At 47.8% G+C, this 27,495-nt stretch overlaps 1 protein-coding gene and 1 long non-coding RNA gene across 24 annotated transcripts in view; one reads left to right on the forward strand and one right to left on the reverse strand.

Moving 5' to 3' along the window:
* Positions 1-27,495, reverse strand: part of LOC105469783 (transforming acidic coiled-coil containing protein 2) — a 263,440-nt gene that overhangs the window by 190,661 nt on the left and 45,284 nt on the right. For 22 of the 23 annotated variants that reach the window (XM_071069017.1, XM_071069000.1, XM_071069016.1 and 19 more), the window contains one exon: positions 13,940-14,052. In XM_071069017.1, coding sequence (XP_070925118.1) covers positions 13,940-14,052 — 113 coding nt within the window. Of the gene's footprint in view, positions 1-13,939; positions 14,053-16,451; positions 16,544-27,495 lie in introns of those variants that run through there. The other variant, XM_071068997.1, reaches the window with a different exon arrangement.
* Positions 11,547-25,860, forward strand: LOC105469787 (uncharacterized). Its single transcript, XR_980080.3, has 3 exons — positions 11,547-11,685; positions 24,576-24,664; positions 25,723-25,860. It is a non-coding gene; the product is annotated as an uncharacterized lncRNA (long non-coding RNA).

A 27,495-nucleotide genomic window follows, 5' to 3' on the forward strand; every position in this document is an offset into this window, starting at 1 on the left:
AATGAAAAACAATTTTAAAAATCAACAAGTGTCCGTGTATAAAAGAAGCCAGACAGCAAAGCATATATGCTGTTTGATTCCATTTATATGGAGTTCAAGAACTATCAAAACCTATCAATGGTGATAGAAGTCAGAATAGTTTTACTCTTGGAAAGGGGTATTGACTGGGAAGGAACAAGAGAGAACAATCTGGTATGATGAAAATGACCTAGATCTATAACTGGGTGTGATAATACAGGTGTATAGGAGTATAAGCATTCATCAAGCTCTCAAATTTAGACAACTCACGGTATGTATCTGATACCAATAAAAAAGGAATTAGAAAGAAACTATAGAGACACTAAAAAGAGAGTGATTCCAAAGAATGTGGGAGGATGGAGGGAGGGGAATGGGTGGAACCTAAGGGGTTTTAAAGGCAGTGAAACTAATATAATGACGGATACATGACATCGTGCATTTGTCAAATCCATCAGAATGTACAACACAAACTGAACTTTAATGTAAACGACAGTTAAGTCCTCAATGTTGTCCAGTGGTTCTTGGAAACTGCAACTTTGAGCAAACAGATGTAGAGTAGGCTCTCCAATAATGTGGTTTTGTTCAATAGTTTCAGTATAATGATGAGAAAAAAACTGGTCTCATTATACGTCATTTCATTTAAAATTGTAGTTTCTAAGAACCTATTAATGAGACTGAGTGAGAACTTACTGTATAGACTTTAGTTAATAATAATAATGTATCAATATTGGCCCATTAATTGAAACAAATATACCATATTAATGGGAGGTGTTAATAATAGGGGAAACTGTATGAAGTAGGGAAGGGTGCATGGGAACTCTTTTGTACTAGCTACACGATTTTTTGGTAACCTAAAACTGTTCTGAAAATAGTCCAGTTGTTGTTGTTTTGTTTTGAGACGGAGTCTTGCTCTGTAGCCCAGGCTGGAGTGCAGTGGTGTGATCTGGGCTCACAGCAAGCTCCGCCTCCCAGGTTCACACCATTCTCCTGCCTCAGCCTCCCAAGTAGCTGGGACTACAAGCGCCCACCACCACGCCCAGCTAATTTTATGTATTTTTAGTAGAGACGGGGTTTCACCGTGTTTGCCAGGATGGTCTCGATGATCCACCCTTGACCTTGTGATCCACCCACCTCAGCCTCCCAAAGTGCTGGGATTACAGGCGTGAGCCACCGCGCCCAGCCATATTATTTTGAAAGCGCATATACATATATATAAGTTATACACACACACATGCACACACACACACACTTTTTGTTGTTGTTTGAGACAGAGTCTCGCTCTGTAGCCCAAGCTGGAGTGCAGTGGCACGATCTCGGCTCACTCCAACCTCTCTGCCTCCTGGGTTCAAGCGATTCTCCTGCCTCGGCCTCCCAAGTAGCTGGGACCACAGGCATGCACCACCATGCCCAGCTAATTTTTGTATTTTTAGTAGAGACGGGGTCTCACCATGTTGGCCAGGCTGGTCTCAAACTCCTGACCTCAAGTGATCCACCTGCCTCGGCCTCCCACAGTGCTGGGGTTACAAGAGTAGGCCACCACGCCCGGCCACACACACACATTTCTATAGGGGTGTGTGTGTATATATAATATATATAATTTATATATTATATTATATATTATTTGTATAATACATATGTATAATATATAATTTGTATGTTTTTTATAATATATATGCACACTTAATATACCACCTAACAAAATATAGCTATTTTACAGTCAATAAAGAAAGGAACTAGAAAAAAAACAGAAGAGTGTAAGGAAAACACTAACATTTTGAAAGCCCTTGTCCACATATGGTAGGGGCATTGGTGATTTTTTTCCTCCCCACTCTGCACTCTTCGCTGTGTTCCAGGTTGCTGCAATAAACGGCAATAAACGGGTATTATCTCATAATGGAAAAATACTGCTCTTCCCCTGTTGTTTAAAGCCTCAAATGCTCTACTGAAACCAGAGGAGCAGAAAACAAGACACACACCTAACTCAGCACATGATCTTCCTTTTCAGCCTGTGTCGAAAGTCAGGAGCTCCCTCCTCCTCTCCCTCCCACTCTCCTCTCTGTGTTTACTTCCTGCCAAAGATAAATAATGAGTCAGAAGCAGGACGAGGAGGGGCGGAGGCCGCTCTCGGCTCTGCCGGACACACCCTGGCTGGGCAGGAGCCTGGGAATTGATCTCAGCGTCCACCCAAGCTTGGAAGGAACAGAGCAGGCCGCCTGGGAAACACAGGGCTCGGTCCCTAACAGCTGGCCCCGGCCGATGTGCAAAACACAGCTCAGATCTTTCTGATTTTTCTTTTTTCTGCTAAGAACTGACCCTGTTTATTGGAAAATTAAATGTTAAGGATTGACCAAGGTTCACTTTCTAATTATGGAGACCAGAACACAAATACCTGAAGACACCTGTAGGCCAGGCACGGTGACTCACGCCTGTAATCGCAGCACTTTGGGAGGCGGAGGCGGGTGGATCACAAGATCAGGAGATCGAGACCACCCTGGCTAACACAGTGAAACCCCGTCTCTACTAAAAAATACAAAAAACTAGCCGGGCGTGGTGGCGGGTGCCTGTAGTCCCAGCTGCTCGGGAGGCTGAGGCAGGAGAATGGCGTGAACCCGGGAGGCGGAGCTTGCGGTAATCTGAGATGAGGCCACTGCACTCCAGCCTGGGCAACACAGCAAGACTCCGTCTCAGAAAAAAAAGAAAAAAGAAAAGAAAAACACACCTGTGAGAGTTAGTTACGAGTCCGCGTTTCAGGTGAATCAAACCAGCCGGGGTTCTAGTCCCTACCCTGCCACTTTCTGTGTGACCCAAAACAATTTCCTTAACTTCTCTGAGCCCTGTTTTCCTCATATGGCCCCCCTGGGTCATCTACAGCCATCCACACAGAGCTGCCAGGTGAGGTGATGTGTGTAACCCTAGGCCCAACGCCCAGCCTGCAGCAGACCGATTCCACAAATGGCAGTGAAAGGGAGGAGTAAGAAACATCCTGGCCTTCCATTTAAAGCCCATTTAGTTCATTTTTTCAAACCATGTTTCTAAACCCTTCCCCATAGCTGCTGCTATCCACACCAAAGATATGTTTGTTCTAACTAGGAGTTTGTCTTCTGAAAAAGCCAAGAGGTTGAGCTTAATATTATGCTACACCTCCTATCTCCCAGATGTAAAGAAGCTCTGGGCGAAGGGCAGTGGCTCACGCCTGTAATCCTAGCACTTAGGAGGCTGAGGCAGGTGGATCAGCTGAGGTCAGGAGTTCGAGACCAGCCTGACCAATATGGAGAAACCCTGTCTCTACTAAAAAATTAAAAAAAAAAAAAAAAAAAAAATTAGCCGGATGTGGTGGTTCATGCCTGTAATCCCAGCTACTCAGGAGGCTGAGGCAGGAGAATTGTTTGAACCTGGGAGGCAGAGGTTGTGGTGAACCAAGATCGCGCCATTGCACTCCAGCCTAGGCAACAAGAGCGAAACTCTACCTAAAAAAAAAAAAAAAAAAAAAAAAAAAAAAAAAAAAAGCGGCAGCAGCTCTGAAATGTCGTAAAGTCTATGTGTCTAGTTCTTCTTAAATTCTGTTTCCTGTGGATCTACAATAAGGACAGCTATTCTCTGCCTGGGACTGTCTTTTCCCCATAATCCTCTACTTCTACTCAGTTTTGAAGACCCAGCCCCAAGAAACCTCCCCTGGAGACCTCTCCTGGTTCTCCCCAGCAGAGCCAGTACCTGTCTCCCTGCCCCTGTGCTCCCAGAGAACCCCACCTAGGGCATTTAGCTTGTTCTAGAATTATTCATTTGCATGCCTTTCTCTAGACTGGACTGGACATCTTGCTCATCTTTGTACCTCTAGTCCAGCCCAGAGCTTGACCTGTAGTGGGTAGTGGGCCCGTATTTATTAAATCGAATAAGACACCTGCCCCCCAAAAAGGCTGGGGTGCTAAGGAGCTGGGCATGGAGCAGGAAATGAGCTGTCCCCGAAGCAGAAAGGAGAACTCTGCTTTTCTCTCAGAGATGCCAAGCCTTCCTGGGATTCCCCCAGCACAAGCCCGGGTCTGTGATGGTCGGCACTTTGTCCTGCCAACTTCACCTGGTGCCTGTAGGATTTCCTCCTGGAGCCCAGGTCTGTGGCCATGGAACTTGGCAGACACACCTGAGCCTAGTGTTTTGTACATCTCAGCACATGATCCCACCTGCACAGTTGCTCAAGCCAAAGCTTCAGGAATCTTCCTCCCTTCTTTTCTCCATTCTTTTTTTTCTTTTGAGATGGAGTCTCTGTTGCCCAGGCTGGAGTATAGTGGCGTGATTTTGGCTCACTGCAACCTCCTCCTCCTGGGTTCAAGTGATTCTCGTGCCTCAGCCTCCTGAGTAGCTGAGACTACAGGCATGCGCCACTATGCCCAGCTAATTTCTGTGTTTTTAGTAGAGACGGGGTTTCACCATGTTGGCCAGGCTGGTCTCGAATTTCTGACCTCAGGTGATCTGCCCACCTTGACCTCCCAAAGTGCTGGGATTACAGGCATGAGCCACCGCACCTGGCCTCTTTTCTCCTTCCTTCTAAAGCCAATCTATCACCAAGTCCTGGCATCTCTAGCTCCAAAATATCCAAAATATGGAAAGCTGCTCACATTTTCTCCACCTTCACTGGTTTTCATCTCAGTCCATGCACTCTCAGTGGGCCAAGACTATCCCCAGGTGGGGTGAAAATTGGTGCTTGAGAGGTGAAAAGAGCCTTAGACATTACAATAGTCTGTGGCCTCAAAGGCCATAGCACAGAAACATATACAGCATTCCTGTGGTACTGAACTTTCTCGGAGAGGGAAGGGCAATGGGGAATAAATGTCTCTAAGTTCCTTGCAGGCAGCCAGGAGTGAGTGGCAATAAAAACAAGCTTGAGAAACTCTGCCTTAGTTCCAGGTACTACTACATCTTGCCTGGGGCTTTGCCTGGGGCTCTGCCTGGGGCTCTACCTGGGCCCCTTCTTTGACCGCCTGGTCGCAGTCTTGCTTGCATCCTCAGCACCAGAAGGAAATCCAAGTTCCTCACCATGGCCTTCAGGGTCCAGGCTTAACTGATCAGGCCCCTGCCCACTTGGCCATCTCTCACTGCCTCAATGGTCACCATTCCTCTAAAGCATTCATTAGAGGATTCTAAAGAATTCTTCCTCCTCAAGCCCTTTGCAAGGCCTGTCCCTCCACCTGGAATGCCTGATCCCCTAGGTCTTCCATGTCTGCCTCCTTTTTGTCATTCCAGACTCAGTTCCTATATCACCTCCTTCTCTGGCCATCTAATCTAGTGATTCTCAAACCTTAGGGGTGCCAGAATCCCTGGGCTCGTTAAAACACACATCACTGGGCCCCACCCTGAGTTTCTGGTTCAGTGAGTGGGAGTGGGGTCAAAGTTTTGCATTTCTAACAAATCCCCAGGTGATGCTGGGGCCACCGGGTCAGAAACCCCACTTTGAGAACGACAGATCTAATCTAAAGCAGCCACTTTCCCTGTTACCCTCTAGCTTGACACCCTGCTGGGCATCTTTCAGAGCCTCCATACCACCCAAAAGTGTCTCTGTTCTATTTGTTTCCTTGCTCGATGTCTAACTCCTCAACTACAGTGTATTTATCCATCCGAGCAGACCCCCCTTGGTGCGTGATGCCAGCTGCATCCTCACCACCTAGCAGCAGGCACAGAATGGGTGCCCAATAAATACTTGTTGAAAAAAAAAAAATAGAGGAGCGAATGGGAGAGGGGGCAATGAGTCTGTATGCGAATTATCCAAAGTGCAAACAAAAGTTAGCTATCCTTGTTGGCCTGGGGGTAAACCCTGGTCAGTGTCTCCCAAACTTGCTTTCTCATGAGAATCTCATGGGATTCTTATTTACACACACAGATATAGGGGTCTTATCCCAAAGCTGCTGGCTCAGACTCTTCAAGGGGGCAGGAGGGTATTCAGGACATAGGTACTTTAACTGATATCCCAGGCAATTCTGATAAAGTGGTCCTGGTAATAGCTCACCATTCCTTAAATTTCTCTGCTCAGAAGAATCACCTGGGGTGCTTATTAAAAACACAGGTGGAGGCCAGGCGTGGTGGCTCACGCCTGTAATCCCAGTACTTTGGAGGCCGAGGCGGGTGGATCACAAGGTCAGGAGTTCGAGACTAGCCTGACCAACATGGTGAAACCCTGTCTCTACTAAAAATACAAAAAAAAAAAAAAAATTAGTTGGGCGTGGTGGCGGGCGCCTGTAATCCCAGCTACTCAGGAGGCTGAGGCAGGAGAATGGCTTGAACCTGGAAGGTAGAGGTTGCAGTGAGCAGAGATCACGCCACTGCACTCCATCATGGACACCAAGAACGAAACTCTGTCTCAAAAAACAAAAGAAAAACAACAACAACAACAACAACAAAAAACAGACGGGGCTGGGCACAGTGGCTCATGCATGGCCTAGCTCTTGCTTTACATCTCCCAGTGTTTAATGTTGGATCTTTATTTTGGGTTCTTGGTCCAGAACCTTAGCATCTTCTTGTCAATTGAAGAATCATGAGGTTCATAAACTTGGGGAGGAAAGCTTATTTCTTATAAAGAGTTGCAGCTGGCCGGGCACGGTGGCTCATGCCTGTAAATCCCAGCACTTTGGGAGGCCAAGGCAGGTGGATCACAAGGTCAAGAGATCAAGACTATCCTGGCCAACATGGTGAAACCCCGTCTTTACTAAAAATACAAAAATTAGCTGGGCATGGTGCCACGCACCTGTAGTCCCAGCTACTTGAGAGGCTGAGGCAGGAGAATCGCTTGAACCCGGGAGGTGGAGGTTGCAGTGAGCCAAGGTCGCGCCACCACACTCCAGTCTAGCGGCATAGTGAGACTCTGTCTCTAAATAAATAAATAAATAATAAAGGGTTGCAGCCTGCAGGCTTGCCATCCATCCCTCAGGCTGGGAAGTGACAGAAGCACTTTCGCACTTTGCAGCAGAAGCCGAAGCAGGCACTCGAGGTAGGGAAGCTTTAGACAAGAATTTATGCTGAACAGGCTGTCTAAGTAGACACATTCAACAGATTATAGGAAGAGCTATGAGTATTCATGAAGAGGGGCGTGCATTCATAGTAAGCAAACAGACATGTTACACCCCATGCTTACTTTGAGGTGGAGACAACATTTAAATGCATTAAAATTAGGCTCTATACATTAAAAGGTGACACAGAGGGCGTGAAGGCACTCAGGGAGCCGAACCACTCCATGGTGGGTGGTCTCTTATGTGGAAGGAATGCTGGTCAACTGTTGTGTCGAAACCAAAAAAGGGAAGGAGATCTGGTTGAAACCAGTGGTGGAACAAGTCTTTCAAAAGGGCTGGTTTGCTAGTTTCTGTTGAACCCTTAGGAAAGGAAGTCTAACATCGGCTAGTGAGTGAGCGGGTATGGGAAGGCTGTCTGACCTCCATCCTGTCAGGAGCGGGTATGGGAAGGCTATCTGACCTCCATCCTGTCAGGAGCGGGTATGGGAAGGCTGTCTGACCTCCATCCTGTCAGGAGTGGGTATGGGAAGGTTGTCTGACCTCCATCCTGTCAGGAGCGGGTATGGGAAGGTTGTCTGACCTCCATCCTGTCAGGGTTCCAAACTCAGTTTTTTGTTGTTGTTGTTGTTGTTGTTGATGGGAACGCTGTCTGACCTCCATCCTGTCAGGAGCGGGTATGGGAAGGCTGTCTGACCTCCATCCTGTCAGGGTTCCAAACTCAGTTTTTTGTTGTTGTTGTTGTTGTTGTTTTGTTTTGTTTTGTTTTGAAACGGAGTTTCACTCTTGTTGCCCAGGCTGGAGTGCAATAGCGTGATCTTGGCTCACCCCAACCTCCACCTCCTGGGTTCAAGAGATTCTCCTGCCTCAGCCTCCCAAGTAGCTGGGATTACGGGCACCTGCCACCACACCCGGCTAATTTTTTATTTTTTTTATTATTATTATTTTTTTAGTAGAGACAGTGTTTCTCTATATTGGTCAGGCTGGTCTTGAACTCCCAACCTCAGGTGATCTGCCTGCCTCGGCCTCTCAAAGTGCTGGATTACAGGCGTGAACCACCGCGCCCGACCAAACTTAGTTTTTAAGGCTTCTTTAGGATCCCTTTGGCCGAGAGGGAGTCTGTTCAGCCAGATGGAGGGCTTAGGATTTTCCTTTTCTTTGACTCCACCTCTTCTGCCCACACCCAGGTAGTCACCGGGTTCTGTGGGTTCCCCCTTGGGATTCCTTCCAGCCACTATTCCTCTACTGCAAGAATATCCCCTAGTGCCCCTTCCAGCCTCTACTCCTCCAGGTGCACCAGTCAGTGCCCCTACCTTTATCCTTGGAACACTTTCCTGGTATGCATAAGCCCTTGTTTATTTTATTTTGTTTTATTTTTAATTTAATTTTATTTTATTTTTGAGACACAGTCTCACTCTTGTCGCCCAGCTGAAGTGCAGTGGCATGATCTCAGCTCACTGCAACATCTGCCTCCCAGGTTCAAGGTATTCTCCTGCCTTAGCCTCTCCAGTAGCTGGGACTACAGGTGCGTGCCACCACACCCGGCTAATTTTTGTATTTTTAGTAGAGACAGAGTTTCACCTGGTTGACCTGGCTGGTCTCAAACTCTTGACCTCACGTGATCCACCCGCCTTGGCCTCCCAAAGTGCTGGGATTAAAGGTGTGAGTCACTGTGCCCAGCCCTTGTTTAAAAGCATACAAACCACAAAGCACTTCCTTAGCTTCCTGTTAACTTCAGGATAAAATCTCAACTCTCACCTGACTGACAGATTCTCCTCAACGTGGCGCCACTCTTCATATCTTGTTTTCAGTGAACGTCACCACCTCGGTCTGCACTCACTTCCTGCTCAGCCCTAAAGAGGTCCAGTTCAGGAATTCTGCCCCTACCTGGAATGACCTCTAGAGCCTGCCCTTTTCACTCTAGCTCCCTCCACCCCTGCCAGGAGACCCTCCTTGTCCACTCCAGCTCTCAGGGAAGGCTTCTTCTGAGCCCCAACAGCACTGGGCTGAGGTGGTCACACAGCTGCGTGGTAGAAAGGAGCAGTCTTCATTGTGTGGTCCCTGGACCAGCAGCACTAATACCTGGGAACTTGTTGGAAATGCTCCTTCCCGCCTGGGCGCAGTGGCTCACACCTGTAATCTCAGCATTTTGGGAGGCCTAGGCAGGTGGATCACTTGAGGTCAGGAGTTCAAGACCAGCCTGGCCAACATGGTGAAACCCTGTCTCTACTAAAAATACAAAAATTAGCTAGGCATGGTGGTAAGCAGCTGTAATCCCAGCTACTTGGGAGGCTGAGGCAGGAGAATTGCTAGAATCCAGGAGGCAGAGGTCGCAGTGAGCTGAGATCGCACCATTGCGCTCCAGCCTGGGTGACAAGAGCGAAACTCCGTCTCAAAAAAAGAAAAAGGAAAATAAATGCCCCTTCCCAGGCCTCACCACAGACCTGCTGTATCAGACTCTCTGGAGGCGAGGCCTAGCAATCTGTGTCTTTATCAGCCTTACAGGTGATCTTGGTGCCCACTCAAGTTTGAGAACCATCAGATAACAGCTAAAACTCCACTCTCCTTCATTCAGTGACAAAGTGAGACAGGGTATGGACGAGACTTGGCCCCTACCAGGACTCTACCAGACCTTGCATACCCCATCTGGTGCCATCCCCGCTGTCCAAGAGACCTTGAAGAAGCTAAGGTTAGCAGCATTCCACCATCATCTTACTCAAGGGAATTAACTCTATTGTCCGCATATGCACAAGTCCAGAAGAATCACCCATCTTCACCCATTGGCTCATTATAATACTAAAATTCCCACCCAGATGGGGCTTATCTGCCATTTTTGGGGTTTTGTTTTATAAATTTTTTATTTTAAGTTCAAGGGCACAAATGCAGGTTTGTTACATAGGTGAACTCGTGTCATGGGGGTGTGTTGTACAGATTATTTCATCACCCAGGTATTAAGCCTAGTACCCGTTAGTTATTTTTCCTGATCCTGTCCCTCCTCCCTCCAATAGGCCCCAGTATGTGTTGTTCCCCTCTATGTGTCCATGTGTTCTCATCAGTTAGCTCCCACTTATAAGTGAGAACATGCAGTGTTTGGTTTTCTGTTCCTGTGTTAGTTTACTAAGGATAATGACCTCCAGCTCCATCCATGTCCCTGCAAAAGACATGATCTCGTTCTTTTTTATGGCTCCATATCTGCCATTTTTTGATCATGCAATACATGACCTAATACGTTCTTTCACTGTGCCTGTGCACCCTGTGCTCTACCCCACACATGTAACGACGTTCCCATACCTCATGCTTATTCATGCCATGTCACCTTTTTTTTTTTTTTTTTTTTTGGAGACAGAGTCTGGCTCTGTCACCCAGGCTGGAGTGCAGTGGTGCGATCTCAGCTCACTGCAACCTCCACCTCCCAGGTTCAAGCAATTCTCCTGCCTCAGCCTCCAGAGGGTCTGGGACTACAGGCATATGCCACCACGCCCAGCTAAATTTTTGTATTTTAGTAGAGACAGGGTTTCACCGTGTTGCCCAGACTGGTCTCAAACTCCTAAGCTCAGGCAATCCGCCCACCTCGGCCTCCCAAAGTGCTGGGATTACAGATGTGAGTGACCACGCCCAGTCCACCCTTCTTAAAACACCAAAAAGACCTGTCCTCGGGGAGCCAGTTGGAGAATTCTGCTCGGGCGTTATCTCCCTTGTGTTCAAACATAAGCCCCTCACAAAGCCTTGTTTGGAAAATTTGCTTGGTCTTGTGTCAATTACCATTGCCTGGGAGCCTAAGCACTGTGGTCAGTAACCAAAGGCGCCAGGAATTCAGCTAGGAATCACTGAAGGTCACTCCCTGCCTGATTCTCACTCCCTGAGAAAAGCCAATCATCTCGAAACACTGCCCTTACCCTTTTTTGGAAGAAGGAGCAAGTATGACATGGAAGCACAGGAAATGGCCAATGTCCAATGATTTTTGACCTACCTAAACGGTAATTTCCTTGGTACAACCTAATATTAATAGCTCCATTATCTGGCAAAAAGTTGTATGATAAAATTGGTTGTGTCTTAAGGATCTAAAAGGAGAAAGCTGCTCAATCCCTGGTTGGTGATATCCAAGGAGGGCGGACCAGGGACCACTCCAGACTGGGCATCAGCTGTACTGGTACCTCAGCTGTACTGGTGTGGAGACTACTGAGCAGAAAGAGATGCTACTGGGGTTGAGCTTCACCCTAGGAGGCTGGGATCATTCTCCCTCAAGAACCCAGGGACCTGTGCAGGGATGGTCATCAGGGAGGCAACTCCCAGACTCCCGGCAGTTGAACTATGCTGGGTTAAGTTACAACAGCGCCACCACGTGGCAACCGGAAAGCAAGGCAGTTGAACTGATGGGACCCCGCATTCTTCCTATTGAAGAACTTACCTGCTTTGGGGATGAGTAAACCCCATGTTCTAGCATGATTCAGAGACAGGGAAGAGCCTCGAGGAGAAACAATGGACTTTCTACCTCTAAGGCAGATTACATCATGCTCCAAGCCTCAGTTTCCTCATATGTAGAGTGGAGATAATGCCTGGGCAGAGGGGCAATCTTTAGAAATATTCACATATGCATTCTCCCTATATTCTTCCCTTACTCCATGCCCAGCAGGTGGCCACTGCAGCGTTTTTCCAAGTAGAAAACAGAGAGTTGCAGGTGAATGGCTCTTCCCACCTTTTTTAAAAACTTACATCCGTTGAAGAGAAAATGTTGGTTGTTCAATGAGGCCAAGGGACAGATGCCTCAAGGCCAATGCACCTGAGAGTAGAGAGAAAGGGCCCTGAACAGTGGGGAACCTCTGAGAGTCCCTCTCTACTTCCAGACCATGTCCTCGGGTTCAGAGGGGAAATGAGCAGGGAGGTTGCTCAAGAAAGTGGCCATGGGGCTCCCAAAGCCTCACCAAAGATTTCCTCCTGCCTATGGTGGCGGAGAAGCAGCACAGTCCCTCGGCCAGAGGGGCAGTGTGGTCACTGGCATCACAGGGAAGGTTCTGGGGTTGGGGAGGGAATGGATGATGGCCTCAATGCACCAGGCTCTGGAGAGGGGAGTCCCAAGGATGGCTGCCCTGGGAGGCAGAATTGCCTTTGAGAGGCAATTCTTCAAGGGAAGAATAATAATCGACTAAAGCCGGGGAACAAGCAAGAAAAGACATTTGAGCTGCTGCTACTCTTCAGTCCAGCTGTGACACAGGCCTCGAGCAATTCCCAGGCTTCTTAGGAGATCCCGGGACTTCACCAAGAGGGAAAGAAGAGCTGGGCCCTGGGCCTTAGCCAGAGTGGCTTCACTTGTGTGGGATTCCAGAAAAGACAAATCCATTCACTAGTTCCATAGTCATCCACAGCCAAGTTAGAGGTCTCAGTAGAATCAAAGACTGAAACCTTTGTCCTGTGACCCTGATGAAAAGTTCATGGAAATGGAACAGCCACGGGGGTCTGGGGAGGTACAGGAGGCACCATCTTCAGCAGAGAATACAGACCAAAGGTGCTGTTCGAGGCATCATTCTGATTCCCTCAGCAAAAAACACTCTGCCCCATCTGATTGCCATTTCCCTAAATAAATCCAAAGCTCCTGCCAAGATGCCCCAAGTACTTCCTCTGGAAAGCCACATAGCCCAAGCCACCCAGAAAACGATGCCCCAGGCATGGAAATTCCTGCCACCAGGGGTTGCTCTTATTTACCCAAAGCAAAAAAAAAAAAAAAAAAAAAAGTCACTTTGAGTCTCAAGGTTTTGCAAAGCTGTGAAGTAGCATGTGAGCCAAAGCTTCATTGTCTATGACAGGGGCCTATCATTCAATTTGGCATTTTTGATCCATAGAGTTCCTGTTCATTTGTTTCCCTTAGGGCCCGTCATGATAGACTCCTGGGAGCTGGGTTCCAATTGTTCAGGGTTTTTCTGACCAAATTCACAGCCTGTTTGTGAGTTGAACCCACAAGCAGTTATTAAGTGCCCCCAGCGTGCCTGGCCAGTGTCCATGCTGGACACCAGGTGCTCGAGTCTGCTGGACTACTGCTTGCATCCCCTAAAACTATGAGTGTGGGGCCAAAAGGGGAGAGGCCCAGGAGAGAGCCCCGGCAGGGAGCCCTAGGGCCTGGCTGTGGCTCTTAACAAGAGTCAGTGACCAGCCAGGCATGGTGGTTCACGCCTATAATCCAGCACTTTGGGAAGCTGAGGTGGGTGGATCACCTAAGGTCAGGAGTTAGAGACCAGCCTGGCCAATATGGTGAAATCCCGTCTCTACTAAAAATACAAAAAATAGCTGGGCATGCTGGCGGACGCCTGTAATCCCAGCTACTCGGAAGGCTGAAGCAGGAGAATCACTTGAATCCAGGAGGCAGAGGTTGCAGTGAGCCGAGACCGTGCCACTGCACTCCAGCCTGGATGAGACTCCATCTCAAAAAAAAAGGCAGTGACTGATGGGCCACCACATCCCACTGCCACAGTTGGTTTCTGGGATTCATCCACCAGCCTCCCTGGGACGAAGGGCTCGGGTGGCTTTGGTAATTGTGTTCTCAGTCCTCTGTTTCATGGTCCAGTGCCCGCAACAGCCACCACACTGGGATACAGACTCCACTTAGCCACAGATTAGACACTGATAAAGCCCTGGGAACCCTTGATGTTTTCCATTTTAAGTTCTGACAAGGAAGATACTCTGGAGTGTGGCTGGAATGGAAGTCCATAATTACTAATTTCATCTTTGGGCAGGAAATCAGGATGAACTTTTCAATCATGCAGGCCTAGCCAGTCACAGAGAGGTCTGTGAACCACTGCTTGGAATGTCTCACCACTGGGGACGATATCGTGGGTTTAAGCGTCCAGTTTCCAAAGCAAATGGGGCAAAGCTAATGCTGGAGCAGGCAATAAGCAGGGCAGGCCTTGGGCTGCATCAGTCCTCCAGAGCTGGCCTCCTACCTGGATGCGTCTCTGTGGTCAGGGCTTCCAGGCGTGTCCTGCTGCTTCCTTTTTATATTCTGACTATTCCCCGGTGGCTGTGTGGACCTTGGAGTCTGAGCTGATGAAGTCCTCTGAGCCAGGAGAAAGAGAAATTGGAAAGGAAATCAGATAGGAGTCTCTGAAAACAGAAAAACATTTATCACCAGAGCCCCCACCACAGCATTCAAGATAAGGTCGTTCACTTCCTCTGCCATCCAACGAAGCACCTACTATGTGTGGCACTGAGCTAGGCCTTGAGGATATATAGGGAGCAAAGCAAAGGTGGCTGCTGCTCTCATCCAGTGGGGAAGAAACAAAGTCAAACAAGCAGTAGCAGTTCCAACTGAATGCTTTAGTAGAAAACCAAAACTGGGGACACCTACCACACTTTGGGGTCACTAGATCCCTAGGAGACGTGGAGCCATTTAAACTAAGACTTGAAAGTGTCCAATTTGTTTGCGGCACTCCTGAGATGGAAACACACTTTCCTCCCTCCACACCAATGGCTTCACATACCAGAATGCAGCTGGAAACCTAGGGAAAAAAACTAACTGGAAGAAGAAAATGACGAACCCTTAGAAATCCGGACCCAACCACTTGGGATCCTAACCCCTCTGAGAGTTGGCCACCTTTTCTTTCACTCCAGGATAAGCTTGTCCACTGTTAGTGGATTTGTTGTTGTTGTTTTTATAAACCATATTCCTACAGACTAGTTGATTTTTTAAAACCAGGATGCAAAAATATAAGGCTTAGTCAAAACTTTAAATCATAGGACAGAAATGAGATTAAAAAAAAAAAAAAACCTCATTTAAATGATGCTATTTTTGTGTAATATAAAAATCAGAAGAAGGGGAAGGGCTTCTGTAAGCCCCAAGCCGTATTCCCCAAAGCAGTGACTGTCTTTCATTTTGTTTCCCCAGCCGTGACCCTGTGCCCCCACCCCAAACGACACGCACCCCTTGTTCTGGGATGAGGTCTGCCTTCTTTTAAGAACAGTTCCACCCATACCCTCCATCCCTGAGATTCTCATGGAAAATGCCAGTCATAGTGCCCCATGTCCCTGCCCACTGGAGTGTACATGAGACTCAGGCCAAGCCAGGATCTTCTATGGGATTCCCTGAAGAACCAGGGCAGTTCTGGTGGGGGCGTTCTATAGAAGGTGAGTGCGGGAGTCACCTGCAGCCGTTTCCAGCTGTGGTGGAAGAAGCTGCCACAGCAAGAGACAGCAGAGCCTGCAGGCAGAGAAAAGTTGAGATGCCAGGCAGAGGGAGCAGCCCCGCTGGGGCCAAAGCCTCATTCTGCCCTAGCCATCTGGGGGCTCTATGATGAGGCCGCATGCATTGCCCTTTTCACCTTAGTGGGTACAAGCTGAATTTCTGTCACTAGCAACTAAGAGTGCATTCCCCGGTCCACCTCTCATCCAGATGAGCTGCACCAGATCAGCTTGGAGGAAAACAAAGTATTCCCTGGTCAAACACCTTTGACAAGTGCTACATAATATAGGCCTCTTTTAGAAATTCACAACGCACATTAGCATAGTCAAGATTCTGAGTTCTACAGCAGAATAACTTACCGAATTTTAACTCAGAGTTCGCCAGAATTTCTTGACCACAGGACTCTTTGTTAATGTACCACAGTTTAACATCTTATAGAACTCATGTTACGTGGAACACACATTTGAAGATAGCGCAAGACCTCATTTCTTTCTAGCTTGCTTAAATCTAGCAGATAGTGCAAATCTGTAGGACAGACTTTCCCTAGCCCATGGGCACCTTTGTGAAAATCATAAGGTGGCACTCTTCTGGGCCAAATGCATGGCCTGGAAGCAGACAATGCCATTGTGTGAATTAGAAACAGCTTCCCCAGCCAGGTGCGGTGGCTCATGCGTGCGATCCCAGCACTTTGGGAAGCAGAGGTGGGAAGACTACTTGAGCCCAGGAGTTCAAGACCAGCCTGGACAACATGGTGAAACCCATCTCTACAAAACAGAAACAGAAACAAACAGGGGAAAGGAAAAGAAAGGAAGAGGGAGAGAGGGAGGAAAGGAGAGAGGGAAGGAGGGAAGGAAGGGAGGGAAGGAGGGAGGGAGGGAGGGAGGAAGGAAGGGGAGGTGAAAAAAATAAGGCTCCTTTCCTCCCCTTACATTGCTCACGGTCTAGGGAGACTGACCCCAGTCCCATGGCTGCAGGGGTGTGAACACAGAGGGCACCCAAGGAGGATAGTAGCTATGGCTTCTGCCTGGAGGTGAAGCAGACAGCCCCCAAGGTCCCCTAGGAAGGGAGGGTCCCCACCCATCAAACTCTACCAACCTCTAGCCTATGGATTTTGTAAATTAATCTTGGCATTTCTGTAGGATATGTGAAAGCAAATCATCTGCCTAGTCTGCACCTGGGGACTTCTTGAGACCGTCAGACTTGTTGGATGGGCTGTAGTCTTTGGCCTTCAGACACCAGCCCAAAGCGCAAGCTAGCTTTGGCTAGGGTTCCCCTACCTGGTGCATTTCTCTGAGTGGCTGGCTATCTGTGTTCATCCCATTGTGTCCAAAGGTAAAACATAAAGATGCTTCATCTCTCAGGCACCCATACATTCTAGTGCTAACGTGAATACTACAATGCAAAAATGTTCCTTCATTTTAGCTGAAAGACAGAATGTGGGGGGAAATAAAACAACAGCAATAAATGTTCCTGTTACTGAGCACTTACTAAGGCCAGGCACTGGGCCAGTATCTTTCCATGAACTATGTCGTTGAATTTGCACAACTGTCTTAAGAGAAAGATGGATATTTGTGTCCCTGTTTTAGAGCTGAGGCTTTGAGAGGTTTAGTAACTGGGCCAAGACCACACAGCAGTGGAATCTAGACATAACCGATTATCTCTGATCCCAGAACCAGGACAGGGCGTCTCCGCTTGACCCCTTCCATGGGGTGGTGTCAAAGGAGGCAGAGAGAGCTGGGGATGATTCCTCACACGAGAGGGGGCTGCTGACCCAGGGTTGGCTTGACCTCCTTGCTGGCTGAGCCATTCCCTTAATGAGTTCCCCTGCCCTGCCCCAGGGACCCCAGCCTCTTGATCTGTGCATCCAGGAAGACAATCATCCCCATAGGACAATGTCAAGACCATGGAAACTTTAAATCACCTTATAAGTTCACACTATAATCCTCATTTTCAGAGAAAGATTATTATTATTATTATTATTTTTTTTTTTTTGAGACAGAGTCTCGCTCTGTTGCTCAGGCTGGAGTGCAGTGGCACCATCTCGGCTCACTGCAACCTCCACCTCCCGGATTCAAGTGATTCTCCTGCCTCAGCCTCCCAAGTAGCTGGGACTACAGGCGCCCACCACCACACCCGGCTAATTTTTGTATTTTTAGTAGAGACGGGGTTTCACCATGTTGACCAGGCTGGTCTCAAACTCCTGACCTTGTGATCTGCCCGCCTCAGCCTCCCAAAGTGCTGGAATTACAGGTGCCACCGCACCCGGCCAAGACTCTTTATCTATAAATTATAAACCTTTAGATGCATGATTCTCACATTTTACTATAATAACTCAAGATTAACAATACAGAGTGGGTGGCATTTTTAATCAGGGTCCTGCATTTTTGAAATTTTAACCCAATTCCTACTTGTCTGACTGCCATGCAAAACTCAGCTCCTAACACCTGAGGCCAGGCCCCCCTTTCAATCACCAGATGACCTACAGTAAAATATTCTGCAAATAATTTAACAGATAAATCTCGTGCCCAGTATTCCATGAGCAAAATTTATTTAAAGTAATTCTGGAAAGAAGACGAATAATAGCCCAGACAGATGCAAACAACAGATGGCATAAGGAGACAGATCTTTGCTCCGAGTCCGGGGAAGAAAGGGACCACGGGCTGCATCTCCTCAGGCAGACGGACTATAACAAGGGCTTGGATTTGTCTTTGAAGAAGAAAAAAAAAAAGCAGGCCTCTCTCCCTTTTCAGCTCCACTTCTCTTTCTTTTTTTAAAAAAATTAATTTATTATTATTATTTTTATTATTATTATTATTATTATTTTTTTTTTTTTTTTTTTTTGAGACGGAGTCTCGCTCTGTCGCCCAGGCTGGAGTGCAGTGGCTGGATCTCAGCTCACTGCAAGCTCCGCCTCCCAGGTTTACGCCATTCTCCTGCCTCAGCCTCCCGAGTAGCTGGGACTACAGGCGCCCGCCACCTTGCCCGGCTAGTTTTTTGTATTTTTAAGTAGAGACGGGGTTTCACCGTGCTAGCCAGGATGGTCTCGATCTCCTGACCTCATGATCCGCCCGTCTCGGCCTCCCAAAGTGCTGGGATTACAGGCTTGAGCCACCGCGCCCGGCCTTTATTATTATTTTTTGAGGCAGAGTCTCACTCTGTCGCTCAGGCTGGAGTGCAATGGTGCGATCCTGGCTCACTGCAACCTCTGCCTCCTGGGTTCAAGGGGATTCTCCTGCCTCAGCCTCCCAAGTAGCTGAAATTACAGGCACCTGCCACCACTTTTTTGTATTTTTAGTAGTGATGGGGTTTCACCATATTGGCCAAGCTGGTCTTGATCTCCTGACATCGTGATCCACCTGCTTCAGCCTCCCAAAGTGCTGGGATTACAGGCATGAGCCACGGCGCCCAGCCCACTTCTTTTTCTAATAGAAAGCTAATCTGCAAGAATGACACTAGTTCTCCCCAACAGAAACATATCTGGATGGAGTTAAAAGCGACAAAACTCTGTGTGAATGGCACATTGCACTTTTCAAAGCTCTTTGACATCCATCTGATTCTTACAAAATCCCCGTGAGCTATACTGGGCAGGTAAAATCATGTTTTCCATTTTCCAGATAAGAAACAGAGAGGCTTGCCTTCTGCCCTCTGCAAGTCTCCCACCTTGAAGTCCAATGCTCTTTCCACAAGAATACTGACACCCAACATTTACATAGCACTCTTTCTGCTACAACAACAGCAACCTAATTATTATGAACACTTTCTATGTGCCAAGTACTGCTCTTTTAAGTGTTTTACATATTTAAACTCATTCAATCCTTAGAGCCCGGTGTTACAGCTAAGAATACTGGGCACAGAGAGGTTAAGCCACTTGCCCAAGGTCACACAGCTTGGAAGTGGTGGAGCCAGGATTTGGACCAGGATGGTATGGCTCCAGAGTCTGTGCTCTTGTCCCTGCCTTATGCTGCTTCGCCATACAGTGGAATTCATTGCTTTATGGTCACTGCTATTTTGCTGCCACACTCCAAGGAACTATAGCAATTGAACATTTGAGAATAATGTGGTATAGGAGCCTAGATTTGATGCCCAGAATAGCACCTGGCACAGAAGAAGCAGTCCATAAATATTTGTTGAATGTATGAAAAATAGATTATTCTTATTTAGTCTGGTGGTCACGTCTGCAAATCGAAGGACATACCCTCAGCCCTGGGAGCTCTCTCTTTTGCCACATTTCCTAGTGTGTTTGAGTCCCTCTTCCTGTTCCCCATCTTAGAGACAGTCTTAAGCTCTACTGCTTACTGGATTCCAAAGGACCTGTGTGTCAGCAGGCGTCACTGCAAAACAGCATGCATTTCTAAAGTTACTCTTTACACTTCCAAATCACAGCCTGGAAAAACAATTGGCAAGCCTTACAGGACACGTGGACTTGCCCAGTTGCTTCTTCAAATCTTTCCTTTGCTGCCATTGCTTGAGTAAACAAACAGTCTTTCGTTGGCTCTGGAACACTCCAGAGCCTGGAGTCTATTTTAAAGCAATCTTTAAACATTTACAGCAATTTTCCAGTCCTAAAAAATATACTTTGTAAGGAGCTAAAGCATTTCTCCATTAAAAAAAAAAAATTCCACTTACCTCTTAAATGCTCCATCACTCTAGACCACTGCCCGCTGGTCATGCCAATAGAGTTAATTAAACCATGCTTCATTAACATGGTTAGATCATGACCACAGTGTCTGCCCAAGTCGCCCCCTCTTTGAACAAGCTCCTTGGGAGCAGCCTGACTGCAGGTGAATGCTGGGAAGTAGACCAAAGGTCATCCCCATGGCATTAGGAATCAGATTTCAGAAACAACTGCCAGACTGGCCAAATATGGAGGACGAACACATGCTCTGTGCTAGAGCCAGCCGGCCACCCATCTTCCCTGTGAAGGGAAGGCAAATTCTCACACCAGTTCTGCTAGATCATCCCACATGTTTCTTCACCTCCAAGAGGGCACAAAAGATTGACGAATACAGGTTGCAGAGGACACCTCTGCCTAACCTAGCAGGCACTCTGTCAGGCCAACGAGTGAAAGGCTGCCAGGGTGGAATTTCAGCGTTCCGCAAACGGAATGTTTTCTGATGTGATACATTATGATAGAGCAGAATAATTGAATAAGCTTCAAAGTCCGAGGGAGCTGGGTTTGAGTCCTCACCCTTCCTTTAAAAGATGGAAAACAACAGAATAGAGTTTGACGGGTGTTTTGATGATTATTCCTCATGAATAGTAAGGGCTGAGTCTAGGTTCTGGGTAGACACTGATGACTAAAACAGGCATGGTGTAAAATGTTAACTTTAAGAGAAGCTGGGGAAGCATCTGTATGGGAGTTCTCCGTACAATCTTTGCAACTTTTCCGTAAATCTGAAAATATTCTAAAGTAAAAAGTTGGCCAGGCACGGTGGCTCATGCCTATAATTGGATGAGGTCAGAAAACTCAAATCCAGGCCGGGCGCGGTGGCTCAAGCCTGTAATCCCAGCACTTTGGGAGGCCGAGACAGGCGGATCACGAGGTCAGGAGATAGAGACCATCCTGGCTAACACGGTGAAACCCCATCTCTACTAAAAATACAAAAAACTAGCCGGGCGCGGTGGCGGGCGCCTGTAGTCCCAGCTACACGGGAGGCTGAGGCAGGAGAATGGCGTGAACCCGGGAGGCGGAACTTGCAGTGAGCCGAGATCGCGCCACTGCATTCCAGCCTGGGGCACAGAGCAAGACTCCGTCTCAAAAAAAAAAAAAAAAAAGAAAACTCAAATCCATGTGCCCTTGGTCAGATCAGTTCCTCTCCCCAAGCCTCTCTCCAGCACTTTGGGAGGCTGAGGCGGGCAGATCACTTGAGGTCAGGAGTTCAAAACCAGCCTGGCCAACATGGCGAAACCTCGTCTCTACTAAAAGTACAAAAATTAGCCAGGCATGGTGGCGGGCACCTGTAATCCCAGCTACTCAGGAGGCTGAAACACAAGAATCACTTGAACCTGGGAGGTGGAAGTTGCAGTAAGCCAAGAATGCACACTGCACTTCAGTCGGGGCAACAGAAAGAGAAGAGAGAGAGGAGAGAGAGAAGCTTAATTATAAAAAGAGAGACATGGTTCCTACTACCCTCACGGAATTTTGAATTTAGTGAATAAATGAGTGATATTTAATAAACAATATCTGCCTTCCCTTCCTCAGAAGTATTTGGGTCACAAGTGGTGGCCATTACCCTAAAAGGACTCAGGAACCTCAAAGATTTAAGAGGTGACATGTTCTGATGTCTTCAGTCTGTAGGGGGCAGACTAAAGGCTTCAAAACCATACCCAATATTGATGATCTGTATGTATTTAATATTTTAGAAACAATATGATTTAAAGAGAATTGGATGAGGTCAGAAAACCCAAATCCACGTGCCCTTGGTCAGATCAGTTCCTCTCTCCAAGCCTGTCTCTCTCCGTCAATAAACGGGACCCCAATCTCTGCCCTTCCCTACCTCAGTGGGTGACAGGAATGCCTTGTAAACAACAACTGTACAAATAAAAGGGAGAGTCTCTTTATTCAAAGAGCTGGGCATGTCAGGATGGCCTATACCGTGCTGCGATGTTTACCTCATTATACCTACAGTGCAGACATAAACCTTACTTCCTTTGGCCCTCTAGAATCCCCGTATCCACTCATTTTCATGCTAGAGCAGCGTGAGGTTTACTTTAAGAATGAGCGGGCAGGAAGCTGTGTGCAATTGTCCTGAAACCCAAGCTTTACTGCTTATTTAGCTGTAAGTCTTTGGGTTCTACACCTCCAGTACCATATCTGTAGAATGGGGGTCATAACTGCAGGGTTGTTCTGAAGGTTAAATAAAGGACAAGGCTAGACCATCATAGACATTGTACATGCTGGTTGTTATTGTATAAAGAAGAAACAGATTCAAAACTCATTCATGAAGAGCCCCAGTGGCTATCTCAGCTTAAAGCAAAAGCAGTTAATCAGAAGTTCAGGTTGGGCACAGTGGCTCAAGCATGTAATCCCAGCTCTTCGCGAGGCTGAGGTGGGTGGATCACTTGAGGTCTGGAGTTCGAGACCAGCCTGGCCAACATGGTGAAACCCTATCTCTACTAAAAATACAAAAATTAGCTGGGTGTGGTGGCAGGGACCTGTAATTCCAGCTACCTGGGAGGCTGAGGCAGGACAATCGCTTGAACCCAGGAGGCAGAGGTTGCAGTGAGCTAAGACTATGCCACTGAACTCCAGCCTGGGCGACAGAGTGAGACTCTGTCTCAAAAAGAAGAAAAAAAAAGAACAGCAGTTCAGTTCCCCAGCTCCTCCCAAAATTAACATTTTACACATTTATTCAGAAGATGCATCTGACCAAAACCTGGAGCCTTGCCATTTACACACTTGAGTAATTATGCCAGTGAAAACTCCGGGCTCGGGGAACACCACAGCAGGGGCTGTGGGAGCAGACAGGTGACAGTAAAGAAACTCTCTGCTGTCAAGGCTGGGTGCTGGGGCTCACACCTGTAATCCTAGCACTTTGGGAGGCCAAGGTGGGCGGATTGCCCGAACTCAGGAGTTTGAGACTGAGCTCAGCGCAACATGGTGAAACCCTGTCTCCACTAAAATACAAAAAATTAGCCAGGGGTGGTGGCGTGTGCCTGTAATCCCAGCTACTCAGGAGGCTGAAACAGGAGAATTGCTTGAACCCAGGAGGCAGAGGTTGCAGTGAGCCAAGATCTCACCATTGCACTCCAGCCTGGGCGACAGAGCAGGACTCCATCTCATTACCAAAAAAAAAAAAAAAAAGAAAAAGAAAGAAAGGAAACTCTCTGCTGTCATGAAGATTGAATTAATTCTTGCTGCTTAATTTGCTCTTTGCTCAACTTCTTTCACATTAAACACAGTTAAAGCAGCCCAGATGCCCACCTGCAGCCTGTGGAGTATCGGGAAATGCTGCCTGTCCTGCACTGGCTGATGCTGCTGTAATGCTGAGTTCCTTGAGTTCCTCAAGAGCTAAAGAAGGAACCTTCAAGTTAACCTTAGAGCACCAAGCATAGCTTTAAACAAGATGTGCACATATATATGGCACTTTCCTCTGTCAAGCAAAGTAACAATAACCACACAGGGCCTGAGCAACAGACAACCTCAGCCTTTCTTGATGACCAGACCCTGGGGACGGCTCGCATACACAGATTCTCCTGTCCTCCCGGTCCTCTGTTCCTCAGATGTCCACAGTGCTGAGGTCTCCTTCAGGAGCAAACTTCACCCAGGCCATATCTTGTACACAGAGCAGGGACCCGACCGGGGGAGACCTGCCCACGCTGGGGGAGGCGTGCCTGCTGAGCTGGCTCTAGGTCCTTCTGATGTCGCCTACTTCCTGCTCATCTGCAGCTCTGAGCTCAAACATCAGATCCCCAGGAGTGCCTTCCCTGACACCCAGGCTAGGTCTGGGGTCTGTGCACCTGTCTTCTTGCTTCATAGCATTGATCACAGTTTCTAGAGTTGAAAATTATGTTTTTTGGGACTTGCTACAGAAACACCCAGACAACAGAAGTGTTAGAATGGAGTTACTGAATGATGATATGTTTTCAAGTCAGATCATTCTAATGATAGGATTGAATGTCTTTTCTTCCTCCCCACACGGTCAGAGCCATAGATGGGAATCATGACAGTCGCACGGCCAAGGGCAACTCCAGAAAGTGGTAATGCAGGGGTTAGGGTTGCCCTTCCCTTCTGAAATCCACATGTGTGGAGCTTGGAGCCCGGGTGTCCCCTGTAGGGCTCTCCAGAACTGAACAACTGTGAAGCCCACCTTCAGCATTTGGGGCTGTGGGCTGGCATGGCCCTTATTTCACCATAGAGCTTTCTACACAAGTCATGATGCATGAAACCCCCGGAAGGGCTGTCAAGTGGAGACAGCTCTCATCACAGCATCGCCACCACCTCTTTCCCGGAGAGGGACACACATAAGCCAGGACCCTGACACTCTCAGGGACAGGTGATGCTCCTCTTGGCTGTTAGACATTCCCCCCAACTTCCCATTGGACCGTGTCCTCCCACTCCCCAAACGAGTCACCCTTTAGAGCTGTGGTTATACATATGGCTTTCTCTTCATTTCCAACCACCAGGTGGTGCAATATCTCACTTGTGCAAGTGTACTTTAGTAATGGAGGCTGCTTGGAGCCTCCTGAGAACAGCCTCCAAGAGGCCTAAGTGAGTCCATTCCCAAAGGAAGAAGCAAGAGTAACAACTAGGACTCAGCTTGCTGCAAAAGGCACCCACAAGGGGCCGGGCTGAGGCTCCATGGCCCCAGCTCAGTAAGAGGAACCTCCGATTAGCGGATAGAACAGGTTTCAGGCTGAGTGTGGCAATTTTCCTTTGTCAATGGCTTCTCTTCCCTCAGGAACCGAGAACAGAACCCAAACCTACCACTAAAATTCAGAGTTTCAATAGCATTTGTGCTGATAAAACAAGACATCACAGGATACGAAGGTAAGACTACAGTGATGTTATTAAAATGGACTTCTTGAATAAGATAAATCAGTTTGTAATTAATGCAACAATTAATTGTTGTCAAAAAGTGTCAAAAGCAAATATTGTTGAAATAAACTGCCAGCTCACTGCCTAGAGGCTCCGAGGAGAGGTCCTGTTGTGCCTACCTCCCTGCCTCCCTCATCTTCCTGAAGGCCCAGTCCTCCCAGGCACTTGTTGTCCCCCAACACCACATCTCAGGCCGCCACAGACCCTGCTGCCTCATCTGACCTTGTCTCCACCCCCACCTTCCAATTCCCACACCTTTTTCTGCACTCAGATCAGCAGCCTGAACCCTTATATCCCGGGATCATCACAGAACAGACCCTTAACCTTCCCACCTTACCCACACCAGCTGTCCTCTGAGAACCTACCAGGTTCCGACTCTCTCAAGGGGAGGCTGATTTTCCTTCCACAAGCCCAGAAGATCATGGCTTCAAAATAGAGTCAGGAGGTCGGGCACGGTGGCTCACACCTGTAATCCCAGTACTTTGGGAGGCCAAGGTGAGTGGATTACCTCAGGTCAGGAGTTCGAGACCAGCATGGCCAACATGGTGAAGCCCCATCTCTACTAAAAAATACAAAAATTAGCCAGGCGTGGTGGCACGTGCCTGTAATCCCAGTTACTCCAGAGGCTGAGGCAGGAGAATCACTTGAACCCAGGAGGCAGAGGTTGCAGCGAGCCAAGATTGCACCACTGCACTCCAGCCTGGCTGACATAGTGAGACTCTGTCTCAAAACAAAACAGAAAAAAAGCAAAAAACACAAAATAGAGTCAGGAACCTTGTGCACTCCCCCGTGTTCTTTCTAAGCCATTTCGCATCCCGCCACCTGCAAAACTCAATGTCCCTTAATGCTATGATGCTGTAACCAAGTACCCCATTTTTCTAAGAGAAAGAAAATGGTTTTAACTATTATTTCTTCTTCTTTTCTCTCTCCTTTTCTCATGTTCCTCACTTCCTACGTAGCTCTTTAGAAATGCAATTATAACCTTAGAGTCTTGACCTTCCCTTCACCAGACACTCCCTATAGGACAAGCTTATCTGACTATGTGCTCACTTAGAAGCTCCAGAGCCAGAAAGCTCTCCCACCAGGAAATTGCCTCAAGAGACAGCTGTCAATTTCCAACCTCAAGTACGCCCACGACGGAACTATCTCCCACCTGGAGAGCATCTCAAGACAATGACCACCTTAGAACCTAGTTTTGTGCCAGCTGGACTGCCTGGTGGATAAGGCACTGAAGTGAGCCCAGTGGTCCCCCACCTGCTCGCTCCCTGCCCGCCTGCTGTGCATGCAAAGTCCCCCCTTTAAAAGTCCCTGCTTTCTGCCCCAAAACCAAAGCAGTGCCCTCAAAAAGAGAAGCCTGTACTTTTTCCCCTAAGCTAAGCTTTGGAATAAAAAGTCACTTTTTCATGTCAGCCCTCACTCTTGTTTTTTGGTTTGTGTGTTTATTTGTTTTTAGAGACAGGGTCGCACTCTGTCACCCAGGCTGGAGTGCAGAGGTGCCATCTTGGCTCACTGCAACCTCTGCCTCCTCTCCCCCAAGGGCTGAAGTGATCCTCCCACCTCAGCCTCCTGAATAGCTGGGACCACAGGTGCACACCACCACACTCTGCTAATTTTTTGTATTTTTAGTAGAGACAGGGGTCTTGCCATGTTGCACAGGCTAGTCTCAAACTCCTGTAGCTCTTGTTAATTGGACTCTACAAGTGGTGAGTGACTGAAGCTTTGGTTTGGTTACAACGCTACTGAGTGCACTCCTTTTACCCTCCGAGGTATCTCCTACAAAAACAAACAAGAAACCACAAAAACCTACAAAAAGCCTCACCTGGGAGCCTGGCCGCCCAGGCTTCTTGCTCTCTATTATCCCCGGACCTCAGCCCCATCCAGAATAATGAGCCAAACACAGCTGAGGGGCTCAGCCCCTTGATTTTGGTGTACAAGAGAGTCAGGCACCGTGACTGTTGAACTGCAAAGAATAACCCAAGACCCTGAGCTTGAAGCAGAGGAGATTTACTCACACAGATGGGTATACATGAGGGACTGCAGCTCCTGCGAAGGCTCAGAGACCATCTCCCTGAACTAGCCACGGGGACTCAACAAAGCAAAAGCCAGAGAGGTTTGGAAGGAAATGTGGCTGGTTGGTTTTAACCAGTCCTTCGCTTGTCAGTTTCCAATTGGCCGGTTTGAGGAGCTCAGCCAGACTGAGTGCTGAGTCTCAAGTCTGCTGAACCCAGACAGAGCTGGGTACAAGTTCACCATCAGCTGCTCTGCTTCCTCCTTAGGGAGCCCTGACTGCTGGGGTCTCCCCCCCACGGTGAGTGAGCACACAGGCTCAAATCCCAGTGAAATGCTCTTTTTTCACCTTTGTACCACAGGTAGAAGAAAGCCAGACTCCTTAACAGGGCTGCTCGGGACCTACAAAAATGAGCCACTTCCCTGGCTGCACAGCTCACCATAATTTGCCTCATCCACTTTTCTCCAGCCACTCTGGCCTTCTTTGCTGATCTTAAAGTACAGCAAGCTCATTCCTCCCACACCTGTTACACTATTCCTATACTATACACACCTGTTACCTTATTCCACAATGTTCCTTTTACAAAACCTTATGTGGCTGTCTCCTTCTCAGTACACCAGGTGTCTACAGAGAGCTGTCCCCTGCACTGCATCAAAAATAGCCCAACCACAACGACATACTACTTCACACCCACGAGCATGACTGTAATTTAAAAACAACAATAACACAAAGTAACAAGTGTTGAAGACGATGTAGAGAAACCGGAACATTCGTA

This window comes from Macaca nemestrina, chromosome 9, assembly GCF_043159975.1.
Source record: "Macaca nemestrina isolate mMacNem1 chromosome 9, mMacNem.hap1, whole genome shotgun sequence".
Taxonomy (NCBI): domain Eukaryota; kingdom Metazoa; phylum Chordata; class Mammalia; order Primates; family Cercopithecidae; genus Macaca; species Macaca nemestrina.